This window comes from Rhinopithecus roxellana, chromosome 8 (assembly GCF_007565055.1).
Source record: "Rhinopithecus roxellana isolate Shanxi Qingling chromosome 8, ASM756505v1, whole genome shotgun sequence".
Classification (NCBI taxonomy): Eukaryota; Metazoa; Chordata; class Mammalia; order Primates; family Cercopithecidae; genus Rhinopithecus; species Rhinopithecus roxellana.
The window spans coordinates 121,327,144-121,353,157 of NC_044556.1; the positions used below are offsets into that span (position 1 = coordinate 121,327,144).

The 26,014-nt window shown below is 40.6% G+C and overlaps 1 protein-coding gene across 4 annotated transcripts; it reads left to right on the forward strand.

The window, feature by feature from the left end:
• Positions 1–24,441, forward strand: FMO4 (flavin containing dimethylaniline monoxygenase 4). 4 transcript variants are annotated; one of them, XM_030936900.1, is made up of 11 exons: positions 1–262; positions 2,022–2,163; positions 2,565–2,691; positions 5,790–5,929; positions 9,642–9,830; positions 10,787–10,949; positions 15,486–15,628; positions 16,555–16,754; positions 18,258–18,610; positions 21,567–21,636; positions 23,773–24,441. In XM_030936900.1, the coding sequence occupies exons 4-11, from the start codon at positions 5,798–5,800 to the stop codon at positions 24,197–24,199; spliced, it is 1,677 nt and encodes a 558-aa protein (XP_030792760.1). In that variant the 5' UTR covers positions 1–262; positions 2,022–2,163; positions 2,565–2,691; positions 5,790–5,797; the 3' UTR covers positions 24,200–24,441. The 4 variants fall into 4 exon arrangements, with proteins under 4 accessions (XP_030792760.1, XP_010369603.1, XP_030792762.1 ...); XM_010371301.2 differs by lacking the exon at positions 2,565–2,691; XM_030936902.1 differs by lacking the exons at positions 2,565–2,691; positions 9,642–9,830.
• Positions 24,442–26,014: the final 1,573 nt, after the last annotated feature.

Here is a 26,014-nt window from a genome sequence, read left to right on the forward strand (position 1 = left end):
AGTATTACGCTTGTCTCCTACACAACTTTTTTTCCTTGGTCCGTATACTTTCTGCTGTCACCAGCAAAGCAGAAAAGACAAATGGCTTTTGTTTTAAACTGAGGGTACTTTTACAAAAGTCATCTTTCCGTTTATTTTTCTTTTAGAAAAAAGAATTTGGGTTTTGAGCTTTTTTAAAAAAAAAAAAAAAAGACAAACACTTTCCTTGCCTATTTGACTTTGAGAAATAATTTAAGTCAAAGACTGCTCTATGCTAACCAAGGTAAGTGTCCTGGATTTTTTTTTTTTTTAATGGGGAAATGATCCAGAAACTGCTTTCACAAAAGATGAGTGTTCTTCTTTGAGTGTGTTCCTTAAGAATGAATGTGATTATCTTCTTTTGGGGTCTCTTGATTAGGGCTAAAGCAAGAGAATTAAGGAGAAAGTCAGGAAGCAAAGGGAAGTTGTAAGGAAACAAAGTTATGTTGTTAGAACCATCTAAAAGGAAGGTGTCAATGAGATAAACAGAATCATGAGTCTTTCAGTGACTCCAGGCTCACCTGATTTCATCTTATGAATGAGATGGAAATGCCAGCCATTGGGAAACAAAATACCCCACAGATGGTGTGAAAAAAAATACTGTAACAAAGTAAGAGCATGGTAGGATGATAAGAAACATAAAATGATCAAATTCCAAATTCAAAGAAATCATAATTGATTACATGATTTGCAAATCACCCAAGTCTTTCCATGTCTCATAAAGGATTCCTGCATTTGCTGATCAGTCAGGTGTGGGTTGGGGTTTTCCCGTTGTACAAAGGTCTAGTTCAATAGGTCAGGGCTCCTGTCTGCCAACGGACTAAATATAAGCAGCCTATGGCCGGCACGGTGGCTCACGCCTGTAATCCCAGCACTTTGGGAAGCCAAGGCGGGCAGATCACTTGAGATCAGGAGTTTGAGACCAGCCTGACCAACATGGTGAAACCCCGTCTCTACTAAAAATACAAAGATTAGTCAGGCATGGTGCTGCATGCCTGTAGTCTCAGCTACTCAGGAGGCTGAGGCAGAAGAATCACTTGAACCTAGGAGGCGGAGGTTGTAGTGAGCCGAAATTGTGCCACGGCAGTCCAGCCTGGAAGACAGAGTGAGACTCCATCTCAAATAAATAAATGTAAGCAACCTTTGAGCAACCAAGTACTTTATGAAGTCCACTTTATAGTTTACAGAGTTTGCACACACATATTCTCCCAATCCTTCAAGCCTGCAGTGTTCTCTCCTACCTTTGAATTCATATCTTTTTTTTTTTTCACCAATTACTTGGTTTTGAGACATAAGAACAGTCCTTTCAAGCTAGAAGGAAACAAAGAGAGAGCCACTTGAACCCTCTGTTTTACAAATGTGGAAGCACTGGCTCAGAGAAATCGAGAATTTTGTCCAGGGTTACAAGCTGCTTAGAGGCAGAAGCAGAACTAGAACTCAGATCTCTCAATTTCCACTTCACTCACTACCTTCATCTACTGACTCGAGGCAAAATTTAAAATGGTTGCTCCCATTCAGAAATGTATAGTCTGTAAATATGGATTAATTTTAAAAAGTGCAAATTCCCAAGTTGTTTCTACTGCCTGTAGAGTCTCTAAGTCAGTCCTTAAAGTGCTCTTGCCCAGCACCTTTTTAACCCACAGCCCACTCTGTCACTAACTAGGTCTCTAGGCAGGGATAAACAGGCCAGGAGAGTGCAAGCATTCGTGCCTAGAGCATGCTGCTACCATAGGACTTAGAACAAGGTAGCGTCAGTGTCTCCATATACAACATCTTAAGAGCAGTCACTGTTTTTTTTTTTTAATTCTAAGACTTTACTACTATTTCTTAGTTGCAGCGTCTTCATTATCTTCAGGGCCCTACACTTGGCTTAGTACCTGCACTTAGAGGTACCCAGGGATATTTGTTGAATGAATTAATTTGCTGCCAGTCTATTCATGCCAGTATATTTTTCACTTTGGCAATTTAGTTAGCAGCCATTTCTTTTTATGTTATTATTGCAGAGAGAGAGCACAGCAAAGATCTGCCAGCCCCAGGCCTCTACCTAGTGGCCTGGAAATTCAAGTATTCTTATTGGTGGAGGCCATTTATTTCTGGTTAGAAGCTGTCTAAACCTCCTACTCCTCAACTCAAAGGAAAACACAGGTATGTCTGCCTACTCCTTTCCAAACTTGTTGATACATTTTATCTGTGTGAACTGTCTTTGCCAAGGAGAAGAAAAGGAAGAAAGGAGACAAGTAGGGAGGTAGAGAATGAACACTGAGTAAATATTTTGTGTAAGGCACTTTTTTTGTGTAAGTAATATCATGTTTTTTAAAATGCAAACAATCCTTCAACATAGGTATTTTTCTTATTTTACAAAGAATATATCTAAGGTTGCTCCAGTAGGTTGCCCAGGGTCATATGGCCAGTTGGTAGCAGAGAAAGTTCGAACCCAACTCTGCTGCCTCCAAAATCCATTTTCATTGCATCCCATATAGCTCTCTCAACTAAACGGGATTCCCAAATAAAAAGTCTAAGAGGAAAAATTATACCTTTTGTAATAGATAATGAAGCCGGGTATGGCAGTCTCAGCCTTGCAAAGGGCAAGGCAGCAAATACAGTCGGAAATTGAAGCCCCTAGGAAATTCTTCTGATCCTCATTGCAAGTTCATGTGTCTGCCTTAGAGTCAGGTAAGTCTGAGGGTTCCTGGAGGACTCAGGAGTCTTTCTTTACTCCCTGCAGTCAGTAAATTCACTTTGACTCTGGGCCTTCTGATCTGATTAAGAAGCAAGCTACAAAGCCATAGAGAAAAACTCCTCCAAGCCCATCCCAAAGGTGCAGCAGCAAACCTGAGCAAAGATGAAGAGGCAGGAGAATCACTTGAACGCAGGAGGCGGAGGTTGCAGTGAGCTGAAATTGCGCCACTGCACTCTAGCCTGGAAGACAGAGTGAGACTCCATCTCGAATAATTAATAAATATAAGCAACCTTTGAGCAACCAAGTACCATATGAAGGTGAGGGGAACCACAGGATACCTCAGGTTCTCAGACCAACAGCATGTTCACATCTTGGTTTCAGATCCTGAAATCCATACTCAGTGCCAACTCCGCCTCTTATTAGCAGTGTAGCCTTAAGTTGTTTCAAATGATTATGCTAATTTCCCATTTACTCGCCCTAATAGCTCAAAAAATATAGGCTCTCTTGTTTCCCCAAGGCAAATACCACTGTGATAAGTGACATGAGGCTACAAAAATCACACAGGGGTTATACAGCTAGATCTCTCCTCAAAAAATACTGTATCTTCAAAGGCAAGGTGAAATGAGTTATATATGTTTCATAAAACAACAGAATACTTTGAGGTCTCAGCTATTGTTTGTGTGTCTTCTGAATTGGCCAAGGGAGTTGCAGGGAAAAGCAGCACTTGCAACTAAGTCTACATGAGATATTAAGGGCCTCAGTGTGACATAAACTTGATTTGCTAGAATTAACTCAGCCCATTTGATTGAGGCAAAAGCAATGTGAGATGTGCAGAAGCCTAAATGATAAAATCCAGAAAAACTGGTAAAAACTGGTCCTATATCCCCATGTATGTGTATGTGTACACTTCCTCCAGTTGCCGCTGACAAGCATGAGCATCCCCATTTCTAGCTGACATCGTCTTGGGCTCCAGAATATCCCTTATGACGTTCCTTGGGGACTTTGTTTTCTATTATGGTCAGTCTTGCCTCTTTGCAAGGTTAAGAACCTCCCTGCAACCCATGTAATATCCTTGTTTTATGGCAAGGCATGGCCGTGACCAGCTATTCTTCAAGACTCTAAATGCTTTGAATCAAAACCAACATTTCTACTGACTGAAATTCCTGGGATTCAGAGACACAAAGTGATAGCAAAGAGCCCCTCTAATACTGAGAAATTCTAGCACCCCAATGGGGTCGAGGTACTGTCTACACTCTAAAATACTACAGATTGAGTACTCCTTATCCAAAATACTTGGGACCAGGCCGGGCATGGTGGCTTACCTCTGTAATCCCAGCACTTTGGAAGGCTGAGGCCAGCAGATCACTTGAGGTCAGGAGTTCAAGACCAGCCTGGCCAACATGGTGAAACGCCATGTCTACTAAAAATACAAAAATTAGCTGGGCATGGTGACAGGCACCTATAATCCCAGCTACTCAGGAGGCTGAGGCACAAGAATCACTTGAACCTAGGAGGTGGAGGTTGCAGTGAGCTGAGATTGCACCACTGAACTCCAGCCTGGGTGACAGAGCAAGACTCTGTCTCAAAAAAATAATAATAATAACACTTGGGGTGAGAACTGTTTCAGTAGGATGAACATGGTGGCTCACTCCTGTAATTCTAGCACTTTGGGAGGCCAAGGCAGGAGGATCACCTGAGCCCAGGAGTTCAAGACCAGCCTGGGCAATATGGTAAGACCCCATTTCTATAAAAAAAAATTAATTAAAATAAATAAAAAATAAATGCTTCCGATTTCAAGTCTTTTCAGATTTTGGAATATTTTCATTGTACTTACTGGTTGAACATCCCAAATCTAAAATCTGAAATACTCTAGTGAGCATTTCTTTTGAGTTTCATGTCAGTATTCAAAAAGTTTTGGATTTTGGAATATTTCAAATTTTGGATTTGGGGGTTTGGGCTGCTCAACCTGTAACAGCTAAATTTAGTGGAGCATTTACTATGTAGCAGGCACACTTCTAAAACCATTCCAACATTTATCAGTCATTTAATCTTCATAACAACCCTTTAAAGTCATTATTATTATTATTACTATTCAAACAGAAAAGTTTCCTGACCCCTTGCAGAACTTGCTACAGCAGTGTGGCTTGTTTGCATGTTCAAACCCCTTATGGGAAGGGGAACATGCAGATGGGCAGGTGCAGGAGCCAGGGCTAGTGCTTTTGGGCTCCAGCCCCACAGTAGGATCTAGAGGTGTGTTAAAATTAATGCTCTTTTAGCAGTTGCCATTTACAGACAGCTAAGTATGACCAGTTCAGTGGAGATTCAGGTGACACTCTTTTACACCCTACCCTCTTGGTACCCAGGTCCTTGTCCAAAGTCCAGGAAGAATCAGGTCACATGAACTTGAAGGGTGGTGAATGCGGGTATTTTATTGAGTGGTGGAGGTGGCTCTCAGCGGGCTTATTGGGGAACTGGAAAGGGGATGGAGTGGGAAGATGATCTTCCCCTGGAGTTTAGCCATCCTGGGCCAATCTCCTCTCCAACCATCCCCAGTTGAACTCCTCTTGACATTCAAACACTCCTTCTCTTCTCTCCTTCTCTGCCATGCTGCTCTGCTCTGCCAGTGGAGCTCGGGGTTTATATGGGCATGGAATAGGGGCACGGCGGGCCAGACTGGTCTTGGAAAAGGCAACACTGGGGTGCAAAAACAGGAATGCTTGTTCCCATTTAGGGCTATAGGTTTCCAGGCTTGAGAGTGGGGCCTTTGCCAGGGAACTGTTCTCTTCTACTCAGTATTTCCTTGCCTCCTGTTGGTATCACTATTATTACCATTCACATTTTACAGATGAGAAAACTGAGGCATAGACAGCATAGTTAGCCTAAGATCACACAGTTAATAAGTAGTGAAGCCAAGACTTAAACCAAAACAATCTGATTTCAGAACCTGCATTTTTAAGCAGCATGTGATTCTGCCCCCACTCAAAGATGAAAAAAAAATGCATATATATCACTATAAAAGTTGAGTCTTGTGACAAGGGCTCCCTTCCAAACTTGTTAAATAAAGAAGTTCTGCTTGACTTTCCTCTAACAGAGCATACCATGGCCAAGAAAGTTGCAGTGATTGGAGCTGGTGTGAGTGGCATCTCTTCCATCAAATGCTGTGTGGATGAGGACCTGGAGCCCACCTGCTTTGAGAGAAGTGATGACATTGGGGGATTATGGAAGTTTACTGTACGTGGTTCACATCCTCTTATCTCTATCGGTCATGATCTGGCCATTTGCTTTGTCTCTGCTCAGACATGGTGGCTTTAGCCTGTCTTGGTGATCAAGTAAGGGAGCGGCTTCCTACAACAGCACAAACATGTGCATAATGCAGTGTTAAACACTAGGCAGGATGCAGTCTGATTGGTGAGGAATCTTGAGAATGTGCAGACTTGGGTCAGGGACAGTTGGAAGAGAGAGAAAAAAAGAGTTAAGTCTGACAGATAAGCATAGTATTGGACATTTGTGATGATTTTTGGACTGTAGACTTTCTAAGACAAAGCTGCAGAGTGTAACATCAGGCAAACTGAATAGCATTGGTGAACATAAAAAAGATTACACTCTAGGGAGAATGGAAGTTGGCAACAGGGAGTGGAACCACAACCCCCAGACATTGTTCAGGTCTTTAGGAACCGAACTGGCAAGAGTGAGGCAGGGCCCCAGACCTTGGAAGGCCTTGGGGGAGGGGGAGGGTTCGCTGTCACATTTTCAGAATAGAAAGAACTCAGGCACTAACCAATCCTTCTTAGAAGTGGAATATTTAGCCTCGGAGGCTACACTTAGGTCACCTATTAGGTGACTTGAGCATCAGACAGTGGGGATGCAGGTGGTTAAATACCACCTGCCTCTGGTCAGGATTGGTGCTGGTTACTGGAAGTAGCAGAGTATCCAGTAGGCACTGAGGGATCTGCCCCAGTGGTGAAGTATAAGAAGGTATCAGAAGGTTTATGCCTGTAATCCCAGCACTTTGGGAGGCTGAGGTGGGAGGATCACTTGAGGCCAGGAGCTCGAGACCAGCATGGGCAGCATAGCGAGACCCTGTCTCTACAAAAAATAAAATTAAAAACAAACAAACAAAAAATAAGATGGAAGCTAGGCAGGCCCAAGTACTAAATGCTATAGGGGAAAAGAATAGTGACATTCATTCAACAGGCATGAATGAGACAAGCCTTCATAGAAGACATGTTGTTTGCTATTAATAGATCTCTGATGGATGATGAATAAAACAGAATAAGCAACTACATATAAGCAGGAGTAGTCATAACCCTAGGATTATAGTATACTAGGAGAAAGAAAAACTTTGGTATATTGTTAACCTCATCAAGCCACCAAATGTTAATGTGGAAGGAAAATATTGGGTCTGGTTTATGTAGCTTCTGCTATTTGGCCCCACAGTTGGTTTGGTTTACTTCTGCTGTTCTAAAGTAATACAGATTAATTTTAGAAAACAATCTTGAGTTAAACAAATAGGGAAAAAAGGAAAAATATAAATTAAGTAAGTAACAATACTCACAAATTAGTACTATTAAAATTTCAATGTAATTTCTCTCAGTCATAAATATACAGTTGTCTCTTGGTGTCCGTGGGGGTTTAGGTATCCCTTTGGTTTTGCCGTGGATACCAGAATTCACAAATGCTCAAGTTCCTGATAGAAAATGGCATAATATTTGCATGTAGCCTACACACATCCTCCTGAATATTTTAAATGTTCTCTAGGTTACTTATAATGCCTAATACAATATAAATGTTGGCTGGGCACAGTGGCTCAAGCCTGTAATCCCAGCACTTTGGGAGGCCGAGACGGGCAGATCACGAGGTCAGGAGATCGAGACCATCCTGGCTAACACGGTGAAACCCCGTGTCTGCTAAAAACTACAAAAAACTAGCCGAGCGAGGTGGCGGGCGCCTGTAGTCCCAGCTACTCGGGAGGCTGAGGCAGGAGAATAGCGTAGACCCGGGAGATGGAGCTTGCAGTGAGCTGAGATCCGGCCACTGCACTCCAGCTTGGGCGACAAAGTGAGACTCCATCTCAAAAAAAAAAAAAAACAAAAAAAACATACAATATAAATGTTATATAAATAGCTGTGACACTGTAATGTTCATGGAATACTCACAAGGAAAGAAATATGTACATGTTCAATACATATGGAAGCATCCTTTATTTTTCCCAAATATTTTCCATCCTTGGTTGATTGAATCCGTGGATCTAGAACCTACAGATACAGAGAGCCAGCTGTACTATTTTTTTTTCAAAAATGTTATCATAATATTAATTTTCACTCATTCAACAAGTACTTACCATGTCCTTCTGCGAGGACACAATGATGAATAAGATAGACAGGGACTCTGTCCTCCTTGCAGTCTGGTGAGAAACAGAAACAGTAAATAGGGAATTACAACACAGTGTCTTCAGGTTCGTGGTAGAAGTACAGGATGCAGCAGGGCCACATCAGCTACCTTATGCAGCTCTGTTGGGTCATGGATGACTTCTTAGAGAAAGTGACAGCTAAGAAAGAGGCTTAAGGGAGAAACAGAGATTAGCTTCAGCCACAAGAAGTTCATTGGTGTCTTTAATATAGACCTATTTGTTCTGTTGTTTTGTTTTTGAGTGATGGATATTGAATCAAGACAAGTTGAGGATTTCATGAGAAAACAGAGGCTACAGTAAATGGTTCTTCTATGAAGATTGAGATAGGATGGAGAGAGACAGGGCTGAAGGGGACATAGGTTGAGAGGATGTTTTGTTTGTTTTTAAAATTAGAGTATTTTGTGCTGATGAGAAGGAGCCAATAGAGGGAGGTAGATTGGGAATATACGGAGACAATAATGAGAGAAATTAGTAAGGTATTCCCTGAGGAAAGCCAAAAAGGAAGATGCCCAGGGCACGAGTGTAGACAGTAGCCATGCCAGTGGAAGAAGGAAAAGATAAACAAGACAGGTAATGAGCCCTGCATTCATGGAATTGTTTAAGGACAATGTTAGTCTTGGAGAGCCCTATTTAATTTGGTTAGCTTCTTTGTGGTTTGAAAAATATATTGAATTTAATTATACAATCCCACCAATGATTTCTGATAATTATAGTATGGAGACCTAATGCTGGGTTTCCTGGAACTCTTTACAATTACAAATAGTGGCTCAGTACAGTGACTCATGCCTGTAATCCAGGCATTTTAGGAGGCCAAGGCGGGTGGATCACTTGAGGCCAGGAGTTAGACACCAGCCTGGCCAACATGGTGAAATCTTGTCTCTACTAAAAATACAAAAATTAGATAGTCATGGTGGTGCACACATGTAATCCCAACTATTTGGGAGGCTGAGGCATGAGAATTGCTTGAACCCAGGAGGCGGAGGTTGCAGTGAGTCAAAATCGCACCACTGCACTCCAGCCTGGGCGATAGAGTGAGACTTCATCTCAATCAATCAATCAATAAAAATAAATAAAATTGGCCGGGCGCGGTGGCTCAAGCCTGTAATCCCAGCACTTTGGGAGGCCGAGACGGGCGGATCACGAGGTCAGGAGATCGAGACCATCCTGACTAACACAGTGAAACCCCGTCTCTACTAAAAATACAAAAAAAAAAACTAGCCGGGCGAGGTGGCGGGCGCCTGTAGTCCCAGCTACTCGGGAGGCTGAGGCGGGAGAATGGCGCAAACCCGGGAGGCGGAGCTTGCAGTGAGCTGAGATCCGGCCACTGCACTCCAGTCCGGGCGACAGAGTGAGACTTCGCCTCAAAAAAAAAAAAAATAAATAAATAAATAAATAAATAAATAAATAAAATTACAAATGGGACATTAATTGCTATGACCGCCCTCTCAGTGAGGCTAGCATGAGCCACCATGATCTCTGTTCTCTTCCTCCTGTCTCCATTATCCCAACAAGCTAACTATGCCTTCACCACAGGAATCTTCCAAAGATGGGATGACCAGGGTCTATAAGTCATTAGTGACAAATGTCTCTAAGGAAATGTCATGTTACAGTGACTTCCCTTTCCACGAAGATTATCCTAATTTCATGAGCCATGAAAAATTTTGGGACTATCTCCAAGAATTTGCTGAGCACTTTGACCTCCTGAAATACATTCAGTTTAAGGTAAGATACTTTGGGTTATGGAAGATGAATAGAAGGGGGCTGGCCTATTCAGCAATCTAATGAAAATTGGATGTTTAAAGTAAACTTTTTATTGATTTTATCTCTAAATAAATAGGAAGAAAATAAGGACTCCTCTCTTCTGCTGCTACTCAAGTTTTACTCAAATAAATCATTAAAATACTGAACTGGGGACAGGTGCAGTGGCTCACACCTGTAATCGTAACACTTTGGGAGGCCAAGGCGGGCAGATCGCCTGTGTCAGGAGTTCGAGACAAGTCTGGCCAACATGGTGAAACTCCGTCTCTGCTAAAAGTACAAAAATTAGCTGGGTGTGGTGGTGTGCACCTGTGATCCCAGCTTCTCAGGAGGCTGAAGCATGAGAATTGCTTGAACCTGGGAGGCAGAGGTTGCAGTGAGCCAAGATCATGCCACTGCACTCTAGCCGGGGCCACAGAGTGAGACTCCATCTCAAAAATGAAATAAAATAAAATAAAATACTGAATTTGCTGATTCATCCTCTAAATGCCAAACTCTTATTCAGGATGAAATTTTGACTTTTTTTAAGAGAGAAAAAAAGAATTTTGTTCATGAAGCCCATTGGGAAAAAAAAAAAAAAATCTAGACATCTGAACCACAGAAATTATAATTAGACAAAACTAATTTTCCTAAATTTCCCAAAGCACTGGGCATTGTAACTCATCTCCTTCTCACCAGGAATAAAACATGACTGTTTCTTCCTTCCTCTGAAAGATTCAAATGTCTCAAGTCAAAGTCTATATTGCCACCTTTGTGAGTTTGCATAAGTTACTTAACTTCTCAAGATGATAAATCAATATTAATAGACCTCCTGTCATGGGACTTGGCCTACTGAAAGTAACAGACATGGTTACCACACCAGTCATTGCATGAGGTCCAAGGGTGTTGGTGAGAAGTGAGTGTTTGTCTTTCACTTTTAGACTACTGTGTGCAGCATAACAAAGCGTCCAGATTTCTCCGAAACTGGTCAGTGGGATGTGGTCACAGAGACAGAGGGCAAGCAAAATAGAGCTGTCTTTGATGCTGTTATGGTGTGCACTGGACATTTCCTGAATCCCCATTTACCTTTGGAAGCCTTTCCTGGTGAGTCATTTCTACCTGAGACCATGCCTATGCTTCTGGGTTCTTCTAGAAGTAAACTTATTGATTTGCAGTTGGAAATACCTCCCCATGATTACAGATAGCTTTATATTCACTCTGAAAAGTGATATGTGCAAAATTACTTTAAAAGGTGTATAAGGCACTATGTAGGTGGTGTCAGGTCTTATTTATTAATATAAATGTTATTAGTATTGTTTGAGCTTTCTAATGTGTGTCTAATTCAAATTCAGTGATCACATAAGGCTCAAAACAACCAGGTCTGTCACGAAAAAGAAGCTGCTTTGATTTTAGGGATTAAATTACAGGTAATTTGAATCAGGACTGGCCTGTAATAGAACTTACAGGAAATGAGAGTATATATATTTTTTTAAAGAAACAAACCAGAAATTAAACATGTAAAGCAATATATTCAACTTTCTGTAGAGTTGGAGGCTCTTGGACAAATAAAAATTTAAAAAGGAAAAAAAAAGCAATATATTCACCCTTCAAAACAGTCAACACAATAATCTAGACAATTCTTCGTCCGGGCATAGTGGTTCATGCCTGTAATCCCAGCACTTTAGGAGGCCGAGGCAGGGAGATCACTTGAGGCCAGGAGTTGGAGACCAGCCTGGGCATCATGCTGAAACCCTGACTTTACTAAAAATACAAAAATTATCTGGGCATGGTGGCTCACACCAGTAATCCCAGCTACTCAGGAGGCTGAGGCATGAGAATTACGTGAACCTGGCGGGGGGTGGCGGTTGCAGTGAGCAAAGATCATGCCACTGCACTTCAGGCTGGGCCACAGAGTGAGACTCTGTCCCAAAAGTAAATGAACAAATAAATAAATAATCATACAACTCTTAAACCAGGGCTATCCACAAAAAGGAGTTTTAGAACCTTCCATTTGGAAATGCTTTTCACTGTGACAGCATCTTCTTTTTAATAGACTCATGACTGTCAAATTGCCATCATTTGAGGTCAAAACTAATTATTTGAAAAGTCAAAAGCTATTCAAATTCAGCTGAGGGAAATAAAATTAATCAATTGAGGATTACTAAAATGTGATAAAGCTACTCTTTGTTACATATTAGTGGCCCTAACGGCAATTGAATAAGTGAGTTTTTGAAATTTCTTCAAGGAATTAAAAGAACTTTTAAGGAAGGAAAACTGTGAAGAATAAAATAGGCAAACCTTGGCAAAATGAATGAAAATACATCTTATAAATGTAATCACAAATTGAAAAAATATCCTATTCAAAAAGAATCAAGTGAAAATTCAATATATTATTTTGCAAGGAAACACTACTATAAATGGTGGTTGGCTTCAGGCTTGCTACTGATCTGGGGACTAACCACACAACTGTGCAGTACTAAAGGAATATAAAAACACCTCTTATAATATTTTCTATGGGAAAATGTGCTATAAGTGCCTAACTATTGACATGGACACTTTCGGAATTTATTCTTTTCAGGTTTGGGATTGTTTACCCTGTATTCCACACTAAATTCAGTTCCACACAGACTATCTTTTTTTTTTTTTTTTTTGAGATAGGGTCTCATCTCAGCTCAAGCAGCCTCAACCTCCTGGGCTGAAGCAATCTTCCTGCCTCAGCTTCCAGAAGAGTTGGAACTACAGGCGTATGCCACCACACCCGGCTCATTTTTGTATTTTTTGCAGAGACGGGGTCTTGCCATGTTGCCCAGGCTGGTTTCAAACTCCTAGACTCAAGGGATCCACCTGCTTTTGGCCTTCCAAATACTGAGATTACAGGACTATAACTTTTTAAGATTCCATTTCTGCTTTTAACTAACCACCACAGTCTCTTTCACAAATAGCTTTAGGACCCCTGTTGAAATGAATGTTTTCCTTGGGGACATTAACTCTTCTCTGCATTGAAAGTATCAGGACTATTTCTACGCTATTGAAAAAAATCCATAGAAATCGCAAGCTTTGTCTATAACATGTCACCACAACTATTTGAAAGTTGACATTGCAACACATACATACCCTTTTTAAAAATCTATATTGTCAACCTAATGGAAGAAGCTGAGGCACATGTGATTTTGAAGAGTTTACTTGAGTCAAAATAAAATTTTAAAGAGTTTCCTTGAGGATCGCTGCTTGGGAAACATTTCCAAGTTGCCTTGGGAAGTGCTCTGTTCAGCCTTTGTTACAAGCAGGTTTCTAAAGGGAACAGGGAACTAGGAGTGCGCAGATACAAAGTTGTTTGACAGGAATTCTCATCAATTTACAGAAATAGCATTGATTAGTCATTGGCTGTACATTTTTGAACTATAGGCTATGAGTTATGACATCCAGCATATAGCATTGTCAGGTTAATTTATGGCTACTTAATGTCAGTAAGTCTAGAGCCCAAATAGCAAGTGTCTTCAAGAGATGATTACTTAACTCAAGATGGGGAGTGACATGTGATTGCTGTCAAATTTCAATGGCTCTCTGGCCTGATAACTTAAAGGGGACTTGCATTCCTCAGATAAAGTTTCTTTTATTTCCAATATAAACTGACTTTTGCTGTTTTCCTGAAGTAGTAGTTTTAATTTATCAAATATATTTCTTTTTCATTTTTTGGCACTGCATTGACATAATCATTGACTCAGAACTACCTACACATTCTCTATTTTTTCTTCTTCAGTATGTAATTACAGAGAATCTGTCATTTGCAAGTCGTTGTGTTAGGCAATATGAAAGATATAAAATCCATGAGCAAAGTTGAGCCCTCTAGTAAATTCCCTCCAGCAAAACCTCATAAGTGGCTGAATGTCCCACTCTCCAATGCATTTGATGCATATTCTGTTCCCACTTCTTGGAAAATTCTTCATGCTCCCCTTTTCCAATTTCTAATCATTCTTTAACAAATTCTCACTTTAAGAAAATCTCCTTCAAATGCCTTCACTGGCTCAGTCCAGGCTGGACGTCCTACTGGAGCCATCATAATGCCTTCTCTTCTGGGAGGCAGTATAGCATCATGCCTGACAGCTGAGCTCCAGAGTCAGCCATCTTGAGTTCCCATACGGGCTTTGCTATTTACTGTATGGTCTTGGGCAAGTTGCTCAACCTCCCTGTTTTGTGCAGTTGGTTGGCTGGTTGGTTTTTGGTTTTTGGGTTTTTTTTTTTTTTGCACTGCAATCTCAGCAGTGCAAAACAAAAACAAACAGAGCGTTAAGCCATTTGCTCAGGGATTTTTTTTTGTCTCAATCTCAGCTTTGATAAAATTGAATAATACTATGGGATTGCTGTGAGGTTTAAATTTGTTAATACAGACCAGGTGTGGTGGCTCATGCCTGTAATCCCAGCACTTTGGGAGGCCGAGGCAGACAGATCTTTTAAATCAGCCAAAGAGATAATCACCAAAAATGAATCAAAAGAAGAAATATTTGTAGTCTTCCTTACATATGTAACTATGATTATAGCTGTGCTTCTATGGACAGAGTATTAGGAGCTTCATGAAAGATCAATCAGAAACAAGTATAAATAACATGAGAATAAAACACAAATAAGCGGCCAGGCGCGGTGGCTCAAGCCTGTAATCCCAGCACTTTGGGAGGCCGAGACGGGCGGATCACGAGGTCAGGAGTTCGAGACCATCCGGGCTAACACAGTGAAATCCCGTCTCTACTAAAAAATACAAAAAACTAGCCGGGCGAGGTGGCAGGCGCCTGTAGTCCCAGCTACTTGGGAGGCTGAGGCAGGAGAATGGCGTGAACCCGGGAGGCGGAGCTTGCAGTGAGCTGAGATCCGGCCACTGCACTCCAGCCTGGGTGACAGAGCGAGACTCCGTCTCAAAAAAAAAAAAAAACACAAATAAGCATACTGCATAATAACACATCAATGATAAAGCATAAAGTAAAATCAGCATAAAATATAAGTAACATGAACTTAAATCACAAGAGTAATTACTTCATTTACAAAAGAGCTTACCACGGAATCTCCCCTGTGGAGAATTTTAATTGAATCAAAATTTATTATGTAAACATATTATATACACAAGTCACATTCTGATAGAATGTATCTATTGGGCAAAGTAACATTCATCAACAACTTACTGTTTTTGTTTGTTTGTTCAAGATCTTTATTCAGTATCCAAAAGAAGACGTCAGGTAGGTATTTAGATACAAGTGTAGTGGTCCTGGGAGAAGCCACAGTTGGATATAATACTTATTGTAGATGAACTAGAAACAATCTACTTTTTGCCCAGGATGTTCAGCATAGTATATGTTTCTTATTATCTGTGAGTTTGATTTCCTGAAGCAACTGCTTTAAAAGGGCACACTCATATGGAATTCAAGATCTCCTATGTTTATAACAAGGCAGTTTGTACTAAATCCACATCTAGGCTCACAGCGTCCCAGGGGAGAGGGAGGTTATATGCTTTTTCTACTTCCTGCCACTAGCAGCATAAGCAAAGGGCTGCCATAGTTGTGGGACTTAGCTTTTTCCACAGACCATATCCCTGCATAGTGAGAAATTATAGCTTTAGATATTTCAGACTTTCTGATCCTTCACTCCTCTCAGGAATTCATAAGTTTAAAGGTCAGATCCTGCATAGTCAAGAGTACAAGATCCCAGAAGGCTTTCAGGGCAAGCGCATCTTGGTGATCGGTCTTGGGAACACTGGAGGAGACATTGCTGTGGAACTCAGTCGAACAGCAGCTCAGGTATATCATCTCTGAATTAATGTCCCTAATCCCATCATTAGTGATGGTGGCTAGAAAGAGGTATTCAAAACTATGAAGTACATTGGCCAGTTGCTAAATTATGCAGACATAAGAGTAAGTGGAAAAAAAAGAAAAAAACACTGAAAATCTTTAAAGCCACCCATGGCCCTTTCTGAACTATTTAAAAAGCCATGCTTTACAGAACTGAACCATCTCCAAGAAGGGTCTAGGAGAATTGTGTGGATGCCAGACCTCTAAGCATTTTTCAGAAGTGCTTCTTCAGAAACAAGACCATATAGGCAAATTACTTCACCCAGGTCAATTATCTTTTTTTTTTACACTGTCCCTTTGTCATTCTGGCAAAATACCTATGTAAGAATAGAAAGGTCATTTTCTTGAATGTTTCTAAGTTCTCTACTAAAAGTCATATTTGTACCTTGTTTCGAGATAAAAGCAACTCTTGCACAACAAAAATACATAATGATTTTAGAAAGTCTAAGACGAGATTCACAAATTAGAAATCTATTGCACTTTAGCATAAATTAAAGGACAATGATTAGATCTGGAAAGAATAGATTTTTATTTAAAAATAAGTTAAAATTGCTTTTCCATACCTCCACTTTAAATTCTATGTTGCTTACATGTAAAAAATTGCCAGAACAATTACCTGTGTCTACAAATATTATACTTCTACATTTATAATTCTATATACATGGCAAAATATTTAAGAGATATACAGATCTAGTAAAGTGATTTTGAGAACAATGACAGCAATAGGAACAGATAATTGTATGCAGACCTATGTACAAATTCACCAATCCTCTATTGTTATAAGACCAAACTGGAATAAGATCATCTGAAACACAGTGATGCAAAAGACTACAAAATGATGAACACTTATTTATCCTTCTTGCCTGACTTTTTAGGTACTTCTCAGTACTAGAACTGGTACCTGGGTTCTCGGGCGCTCTGCAGATTGGGGCTATCCTTTTAATATGATGGCTATAAGAAGATACTATAGCTTTATTGCACAAGTTCTGCCTTCACGTTTTCTGAACTGGATTCAAGAGAGGAAGTTGAATAAGAGATTTAATCATGAGGATTATGGATTAAGTATTACCAAAGGGTACTTACATTTTTTATTTAGTAGAAAAATTATGAAATCAATATTTCTCATTATATTTTATTCAGAATGCAAAATGTTCAATAATTGTAATATTGCCTTTGTTTATTCTACTCTAAATCTATTTCCCTAAGACATTATCCAACAGGTACCATAGCAGTTCTTAAAATATGTGTATTCTCTCTCTGGTAGCAGAAGTAGTGATTCATGAGGCTGGAAGAAAATAAAAGATGAAAACTTTCATTTCCCGCTGTTACAAGTATCACATATTTTTGTCATTGTTATTGTTGTTGGGGGTTTTTTGTGTTGTTGTTGTTGTTGTTATTGTTGCTGTTGAGACAGGGTTTTACTCCCGTCACCCAGGCTGGAGTTCAATGGTCCGATTTCTATTCACTGCAATCTCTGCCTCCTGGGCTCAAGCTATTCTTCTGCCTTAGCTTCCCAAATAGCTAGGACTACAGGCACAGGCCACCTCGCCCAGCTAATTTTTGTATTTTTAGTAGAAATGGGGTTTCGCCTTGTTGGCCAGGCTGGTTTTGAACTCCTGGTCTCAAGTGATCTACCTGCTTCAGTCTCCCAAAGTGCTGGAATTCTAGGAATGAGCCACCCCACTCAGCCAAAATGATATATTTTAATATACATCTGGATAGAGTTGCACAGTGGCAAGTAAAAGAAAGTCTTTGAAAAGCATGTAAAGTCATTAAATATGATTTTTATTATACACTTGACCCAAATATTTTTCTTTGGTAAGATACCTTTTTGTTTTTTGCTTTGTTTCTTTTTTGCCTGTGTTTTTACCCTTGAAATGTCTTTCAACTTATGAGGAAAACTACTGGCAAAGGATGATTTGATATGTACATTTTATAAAGATATTATGTTTGATGTGATTAGGTAGAACGATGGTCACACTGAAAATATTTATCAGTATAATTTTTTTTTAATGGAGTCTCACTCTATTGCCCAAGCTGGAGTGCAGTGGTGTGATCTTGGCTCACTGCAACCTCTGCCCTCCCCAGGTTCAAGTGATTCTCCTCCCTCAGCCTCCCAGATACCTGGGACTACAGGTGCAGGACACCATGCCCAGCTAAATTTTGTATTAAATTTTTATTTAAAGAGTTCCTTGCTAATTTCCTCTCTGAATAATGTCATTCCTTGGAGACCTAAGTAATGTGAGACCCAAAATTGATCATCAAATGGATTGTTGTACACTGTACGCTGACACTCTGAGAAAAGCATTGCTCCAGAAATTAGTTCTAAGAGATAGAGAGTTTTAAACCCCAAGCAAGAAAGAGTAGGTTTAGTCATTTTCCACATGCCTTCTACTGAGAGCAGAAACACAAACCATGTTCTAAACATACTAAGTCAAGTAGATGACTTTGAATTAGACATTGGTTAATTATCTTCCTTAACTTGGCAGGTAATTTCCCTGAATTGACTAAATAAGTCATTTGCTGAAGTTTCTCATAAAAATAACTACAGTGAATAATTTTCTCCTGTGTGTCAAAGGAAAACAGCAAAATTCATCGTGAATGATGAGCTGCCAAACTGTATCCTCTGTGGGGCAATCACTATGAAAACCAGCGTGATGGAATTTACAGAAACCTCTGCTGTCTTTGAAGATGGGACAGTGGAAGAAAACATTGATGTGGTGATCTTCACTACAGGATATACGTTTTCTTTTCCTTTTTTTGAAGAACCTCTTAAAAGCCTCTGTACAAAGAAGATATTTCTATACAAGCACGTCTTTCCCTTAAACCTGGAGAGAGCAACATTAGCCATCATCGGCCTTCTCAGCCTTAAAGGATCCATCTTATCAGGCACAGAGCTCCAAGCACGATGGGCCACAAGAGTATTCAAAGGTACCGTGACTCTACTGAAAGCCCTCTCTTTGGATCTTACAATTGGTGCCCTGCCATTTAGTTAAAATCAAACAGATGTGAACTAAAGTAACAAAATATTTTTTAAATTAATGTACAATTAATTGTATATGTTTGTAATATGATGGGTGTGCTGTGTCACTTAATGGGAAAAGATATTTTGGCTCTGTGGGTGAGATAAATTTGGACAACAGAATATAATCAAATTTCTCAGATTAGCCGAAATTATTGAAGGCTTCATGATCCTATTCTAGCCTAGTCTCATCTATTTACTCCTAAATCTTTTCCTTTAGTACTAAAAGTATGATTTTTTTTTTTTTTTTTTTTTTTTTTTTTTTTTTTTTTTTGAGACGGAATCTTGCTCTGTCGCCCGGGCTGGAGTGCAGTGGCCGGATTTCAGCTCACTGCAAGCTCCGCCTCCCGGGTTTACGCCATTCTCCTGCCTCAGCCTCCCAAGTAGCTGGGACTAGAGGCGCCAGCCACCTCGCCCGGCTAGTTTTTTGTATTTTTTAGTAGAGACGGGGTTTCACCGTGTTAGCCAGGATGGTCTCGAACTCCTGACCTCGTGATCCGCCCGTCTCGGCCTCCCAAAGTGCTAGGATTACAGGCTTGAGCCACCGCGCCCGGCCTAAAAGTATAATTTTATATTGCTTCCAAAGAAAGATATTGGAATAGTATACACTATGAATGAAGTTGAAATTAGAGGCCTATAAAAAAATATTTTAGACACTGGAAACTACTTTCTGTCAATTATGCGATAAGAGCATAGATGCTGGAGTCAGAGCTACCCAGGTCAAATCCCAACTTTGAAATTATTTAGCTTTGCAAGAACCTTTCTAAATCTCAGCCCCTTCATCTGTAAAATTGGGATAGTAAATCCTCTATCACAAGAATTTTGTAAAATGGATAATGTCTGCAAAGCAATTAGCACTGTACTTGACATATAACTAATGCTTATTAAGTGACAGGGTTTCTCTGACCACTGCTATTGCTATCATACCTCTCTGAAGTAGGGCAAATTTTAGATTAGCAAGCATTTTAGTTTTAAAGAACTGCAGTTTTCTTATTTTCAAATATAAACAGCCATAGCAATTGGGCCAATCAGCTATGCTGTAGAAGAATTCTGTTCTTAATGAATAAAAACAATCACCAATAATTTATAAATAGCACACAATATGGTATGCTAATATGTCATGGTATTAAGTAGTGTTGACTTATATCAAATATTATATTCTAGAAATATAATAGATATCAGTCACACTTAAAACCATACATTCTCCTAAGTTGGCAAAAAAAGGAAATGTTATTTGAATGGGGGGAGGGGAAAGAAGGCAGTTAGAAAATCTCATTTTATTTACATTATAGAAAAAAATTCTACAACCCTCCAGTAAATTACCACAAATTTCTGTTTTTTAAGGCCAATTAAAGTGTTTTCACAGCATTATCTAATTACATTAAAACCACAGAAGACTTCATTAACTACCTGGTTTTTAAAAGTATTTTATGGTGAGCTCCCAAATGGTTATTAGAATGATAAAGCTAACAAAAGAAAACTCGTTTAGCTCACACCATAGGAGTAATGGCATGCTTCTCCTGAGAACTTCCAAAAAGCAATCTAGGAACAACCAATTAAATCTTACTAGTGTTTTAGAGGATAAGGCGACCCTAGTGGAAGGCAGTCCACAGAGCTTAGTTGGACCTATCTCATGTGGAAAGTAAACCCACACCCTGGCCCAGCACTTGGCACCTGACAAAGGCAGGACTGGCCAGAATGGGATGGCGAACAGGGTAGACTAACAAGGGTCACAAGTGGCCTGAGGTGGATAGGGACAGTGAAGGGGCAGGGGGTGGGGACAGAGTTTACATTATAAGAGGGAGTATGGATGTTCTAGGAACCCAGAAGACAAACGGATTTTAGTCTCTAGGGAAGTTGGACAACTGCAGAGAATTATCAGGGTGCAAGCTGTTAAGGAAGAATAAGGTTTAGAATTCAGAAAAACAAGAAGAGCACAGTCCAAGTGCTAAGACTGCCTAGACGGGAGATTGGGAATGAGCAGGTCCTCACAACAAAAGCAGACAGAGCCTGGGTGAGACTGACTGAGAAACTGCCAGGCCCCTTCCACACTTGAGGCTCCTTGTGTAACAAAAATAAAAATGTTCTAAGACAGGGTTATAAAGTGAGTTGTTTTTTAGAGACCGGTCCTCGCTCCATTACCCAGGCTGGAGTGCAATGGCGTGATCATGGCTCACTGCAGCCTCCATCTCCTGGGCTCAAGGGATTCTCCCACCTCAGCCTCCTGAGTAGCTGGAACTATAACCACACGCCACCACACCTGGCTAAATTTTTATTTTTTTGTAGAAAGAGTGTCTTGCTATGTTGCCAGGCTGGTCTTGAACTCTTGGACTCAAGCAGTCCTCCTACCTTGGTCTCCCAAAATGCTGGGATTACAGGCATGAGCCACTGTGACCAGCCTAAAATGGGGTCATTTTAAGTGTTTACATCGAACCAACTAATAGCTTTAACACAAACACACCACACACACACACACACACACACACACACACACACGTACAATGTGGAGGGTATACATACAATATAATATAAATTATATTATTTATACAGTGAAAGCAGATGAAGAGAGACAGTGCAGGCCAACTGGCACAGGTGCAGGGGTCTGGTGAGTGTGGTGCAGGCTGACAGTTGGGTCACAGAAGCATCTTTCTTCACAATTCTGGCAGTGGAGTACCCTGGTTAAGTGAGCTGGAAGGGAAATTTTACCTCCAAAAAATTATTTTCTGTGCTGCAATTCCATTCTGAGCTTTGACTATCATGTGTTCTGAAGTTAGAGCAGTGGGAGGCTAGAAATGAGTGGGAGGAGAAACTCAATAAAGGAAAAGCCACATGTGACTTCAGTGTTGTTTGTGATTTTTCCCACAGGACTCTGTAAGATACCTCCATCCCAGAAATTGATGATGGAGGCTACTGAAAAGGAACAGCTCATTAAAAGGTATGAAATGTAGCTTGCTCTAGGGAAAACTTATAGTGTATTCTGTTACAAAAAAAAAAAAAAAGTATTCAGAGTATAAAAGCCATTCCTAGAGAAGCAGTACAGCAGGTTGGAAATAACTCCGCCTTAGGAATCAGAAGGATACGTTTTTAGTCCTAACTCTACCACCAATCAGACATGTGGCCTTAGACAAGTGAGTTGGGGACACCAGGTCTTTTCAGTGGAACACACAGCCTGGCCCCCTACCGGTGGCAATCCTGTCTTCGCTTAGCCCAGGAAATCTATTCTGTCTTCACTTTCTTCCTACCTCTCAGGCTGCTCTTTCTCTGTATTTGCTGGTATCGCCTCTTCCTCACTCCTAAAATTTAGTGAGCTCCAAACTTAGTCCTCAGGCGTCTTCTCATTCCTATTTACACCCACTCCCAGGTGGCCTCATCCAGGCATGAGGCTTTAAATACCATCATATACTCAGGGCTCCCAAACTGTGTCTCTAATTCAAATCTTTCTCCAGAACTCCAGACTCCTAATCCCACTCCCTCTAGATAGCTCCACTTAGATATTTAATAGGTGTCTCAAATTTAATATGTCTAAAAATTAACTCTTGACCCCTCCACCCCCATCTGTGCTGTAAATGGGCTGATCAGAAACTTTTCCCCATCCCAGTTCATAGCTACTCATTCCAGTTGGTCCAAACCAAGTTCAGTCAAAAACCTTGGAATACTCCTTTTCTCTTCTTTTTTTCTCACACCCCATATCAGCAAATATTGTCAGCTCCTACCTGCCAAATAAATCCAGAATTCAGACACTTCTCACTACCCCTACTGCTACCACCCCAGACCAGACCACCAACATCTCTCATCAGGACACCTGCTGCCACCTCTTACCTGGTCTCCCTCCTTCCACTCTGTTCTACAATCTAGGCTTGTCACAGCATCAAGAGTGAGCCATGTCACATTGCCCTTCTACTCAAAAGCCTGTGGTTGCTTCCTTTTCACTCCCAGGAGCCTCCCTGCAGCCTCTGAGGCCCACAGCACACCCAAATATTGATATACCCTCACTGCCCACTGCTCTCCATTTCATCCGTGCTGCTTCAGACGTTCCAACCTCCTACCTGTTCCTCAAACATGCCAAGCATAACCCCCTCAGAACCTTTACACTCACTCTTCTGTCGGCCTGGAATGTTCCTACGCTCACTCTTCTGTCGGCCTGGAATGTTCCACCAGACGCCCAAAAGGCTCACTCTGTTCAAATGTCACCTCATAAGAGAGAGGCCTTCTCTGACAACACTAAATGTGACAGCAACCCACCCTGTCTCACCATTGCCTTTCCCCTTACCCTCCTTTCTATTTCTCAGAATGCCCGTTATTACCACCTGATATATTACGTATCTACTTAGTTGGGGTTTTTTAATAATTTGTTCATTTCCCCCATTAGAATGCAGGCTTTTTGACAGCAAGGACTTTGTTTTGTTCACTGTTGGATCTCCAGCACCTACAATGGTGCCTGGAAGGTGATAGACACTTAATGTTCATTTATTTATTTATTCACTGAATGAGTGAATGATTGACATCATGAAAGTTTACTGACAGAAATAAGTAAACTTCCTGAAAAGTAAAACATCATGGAAGTTTACTGCCAAGAATAAGTAAATAAGTAAGTTTACTGACAGAAATAGGTATGAATAATGCCTTCATGTTAATATATAATATGCTCATGTCTGTGGAAAGTTCAGCCCTTGTATACCAAGTATGGCCCTCTCAACTCACAATTCACACCAGTAAAAAATTTAGGTACATATGATGCTTTCTGGTCATATTCATTCATTCAACAGCTATTCTGTTTGGACTGATCAGACATTGTCCTCACATCAAATCCAAGAACTGAAAAATTATTTAAAGCTTCTCTTCCAAGTGCCTCCTTTTATCATCTCTAGTAAAATTAATTAGCTTCACAGATACCCTCTGTAGATAAATTCCTTTAATTTCTTTCTTCCTAACATACAAAAACATTCCCAAACGTGGTTTGATTTCCCCCAAAAAATGTAACAAAATGATGGGAGGAGGGGTGGGTCTGATAACTTGAGAAATGCAGGGCAGGAGTGATTAATGAAAGGTCCTCCATCTTTTTTCCTCTCAGGGGTGTGATTAAAGACACCAGCAAAGACAAATTGGACTACATTGCCTACATGGATGATATCGCTGCCTGCATAGGCACAAAGCCCAGCATCCCACTTCTGTTCCTCAAGGATCCCAGACTAGCTTGGGAGGTTTTCTTTGGACCATGTACTCCTTACCAGTACCGCCTTGTGGGCCCTGGAAAATGGGATGGAGCCAGAAATGCCATCCTGACCCAGTGGGACAGAACATTGAAACCTTTAAAAACTCGAATTGTCCCTGATTCCTCCAAGCCTGCGTCCATGTCACATTATTTAAAAGCCTGGGGGGCACCTGTCCTACTTGCCTCTCTTCTACTTATCTGTAAATCTTCACTTTTCTTGAAGTTGGTGAGAGATAAACTACAGGACAGAATGTCCCCTTACCTAGTAAGTCTTTGGCGAGGATGAACCTGATTGTTACCAGGGTTGCACCAAGTCATGCTAATTCTATCTCCAAGTATCTTGTGCATTCCTCCTCTGCTCTCCATCATAACTGCTATAAGCCAAATTTAGGCCCAGTCATCTCTTATCTGAATTATTGTATTGTCTTCTTTGTTTTCAGTACCCTCTTTCTTGCCACTCTTTCCAATGCATTTTCTACCCTGCTACCTCAGTGATTATTCTAAATTAAATATCTATAATATGATTTAGCTGTGTCCCCACCCAAATCTCATCTTGAATTGTAGCTCCAATAATTCCCACATGCCGTAGGAGGGAGGTAATTGAATCATGGGGGCAGGTCTTCCCCCATACTCTTCTCATGGTAGTGAATAAGTCTCATGATATCTGATGGTTTTATAAATGAGAGTTCCCCTGCACAAGCTCTCTCGTGTCTGCCTCCATGTAAGATGTGTCTTTGCTCCTTCTTCACCTTCCACCATGATTGTGAGGCCTCCCCAGCCATGAGGAACTGTGAGTCTGTTAAAACTCCCTTCCTTGGGAACATCACACACCGACCTGATATAAATGAATTGATGGGTGCTGACGAGTTGATGGGTGCAGCACACCAACATGGCACAAGTATACATATGTAACAAACCTACATGTTATGTGCACATGTACCCTAGAACTTAAAGTATAATAAAAAAAAAAAAAGAATTTAAATCTATCTAAAAAAAAAAAACTCCCTTCCTTTATAAATTACCCAATCTTGGGTATGTCTTTATTAGCAGCAATAGAACAGACTAATACAATATGGTAAATTACTCTAAAGTAAATATATGGTTTATAAATATGCAGGAACGTCTGATTCCCATGAAGGTCTCAGTAGAAACAAAATGGCACTCAAATGAAGTTGAGAAAATTTTTTTCTCTTAGAGACAGAGTCTCGCTCCATCACCCAAACTGGAACACAGTGATGCAATCATAGATCACTGCAGCCTCGAACTCCTGGGCTCAAGCTATCCTCCCACCTCAGCCTTCTGAGTAGCTGGGACCATGCCTGGCTAATTTTTTTTAAAGGTTTTTGTAGAGACAATGTGTTACTATTTTTTTCTCTTTCTTTCTCTTTCTTTCTCTCTCTCTCTCTCTCTCTCTTTCTTTCTTTCTTTCCTTCTTTCGAAAAAATAGGGCCAGGATTTTGCTATGTTGCCCAGGCTGCTTTACAGGCATGAGTTATCATGTCCAGCCTCACTATTTTTTCAGATCTGAGATCTTGAACTCTTGGGTTCAAACAACCCTCCCTCCTCCACCTCCCAGGTTGCTGGGATTACAGACATATGCCACCATGCATACCTGGAAATTTTAATACAGAGATTATTTTAAAAGATATGGGCAGAGTATAGGATGATCATAGAGATAATGAAACACTCCCAGACTTATAACAATCGGGTACCTTTACTATCCATAGACCTAATGAGGCAAGAGAAGAAAGCAATTACTAAAGAGAAAAAGCAAGAACTATGTGGAGGGCCACCTAACAAGAGCAATGACCTTCAGCTGAATGACAAAGGCAGGTGCACAATGACTACAAAAGTAGAGATCCGGGGGAATAAAGTATCTAATCTTAGTCTCTTTCCACTCTCTAATCCCTTGCTAATGCTCCCCAATGGCCAAACCCAAACGAAAGTCAGAAGGCAAGATTGCCAACAGATTTTATCCACAGACATCAGGCTCCTAGGGCACAGAGCAGAGCAAAGATGATGGAGAGTATATATGGTGAGGCACACAAAAGGGATCCAGTTTAATCTTGTCACCCTCCCGTATAAAATCATTCATTTTCTA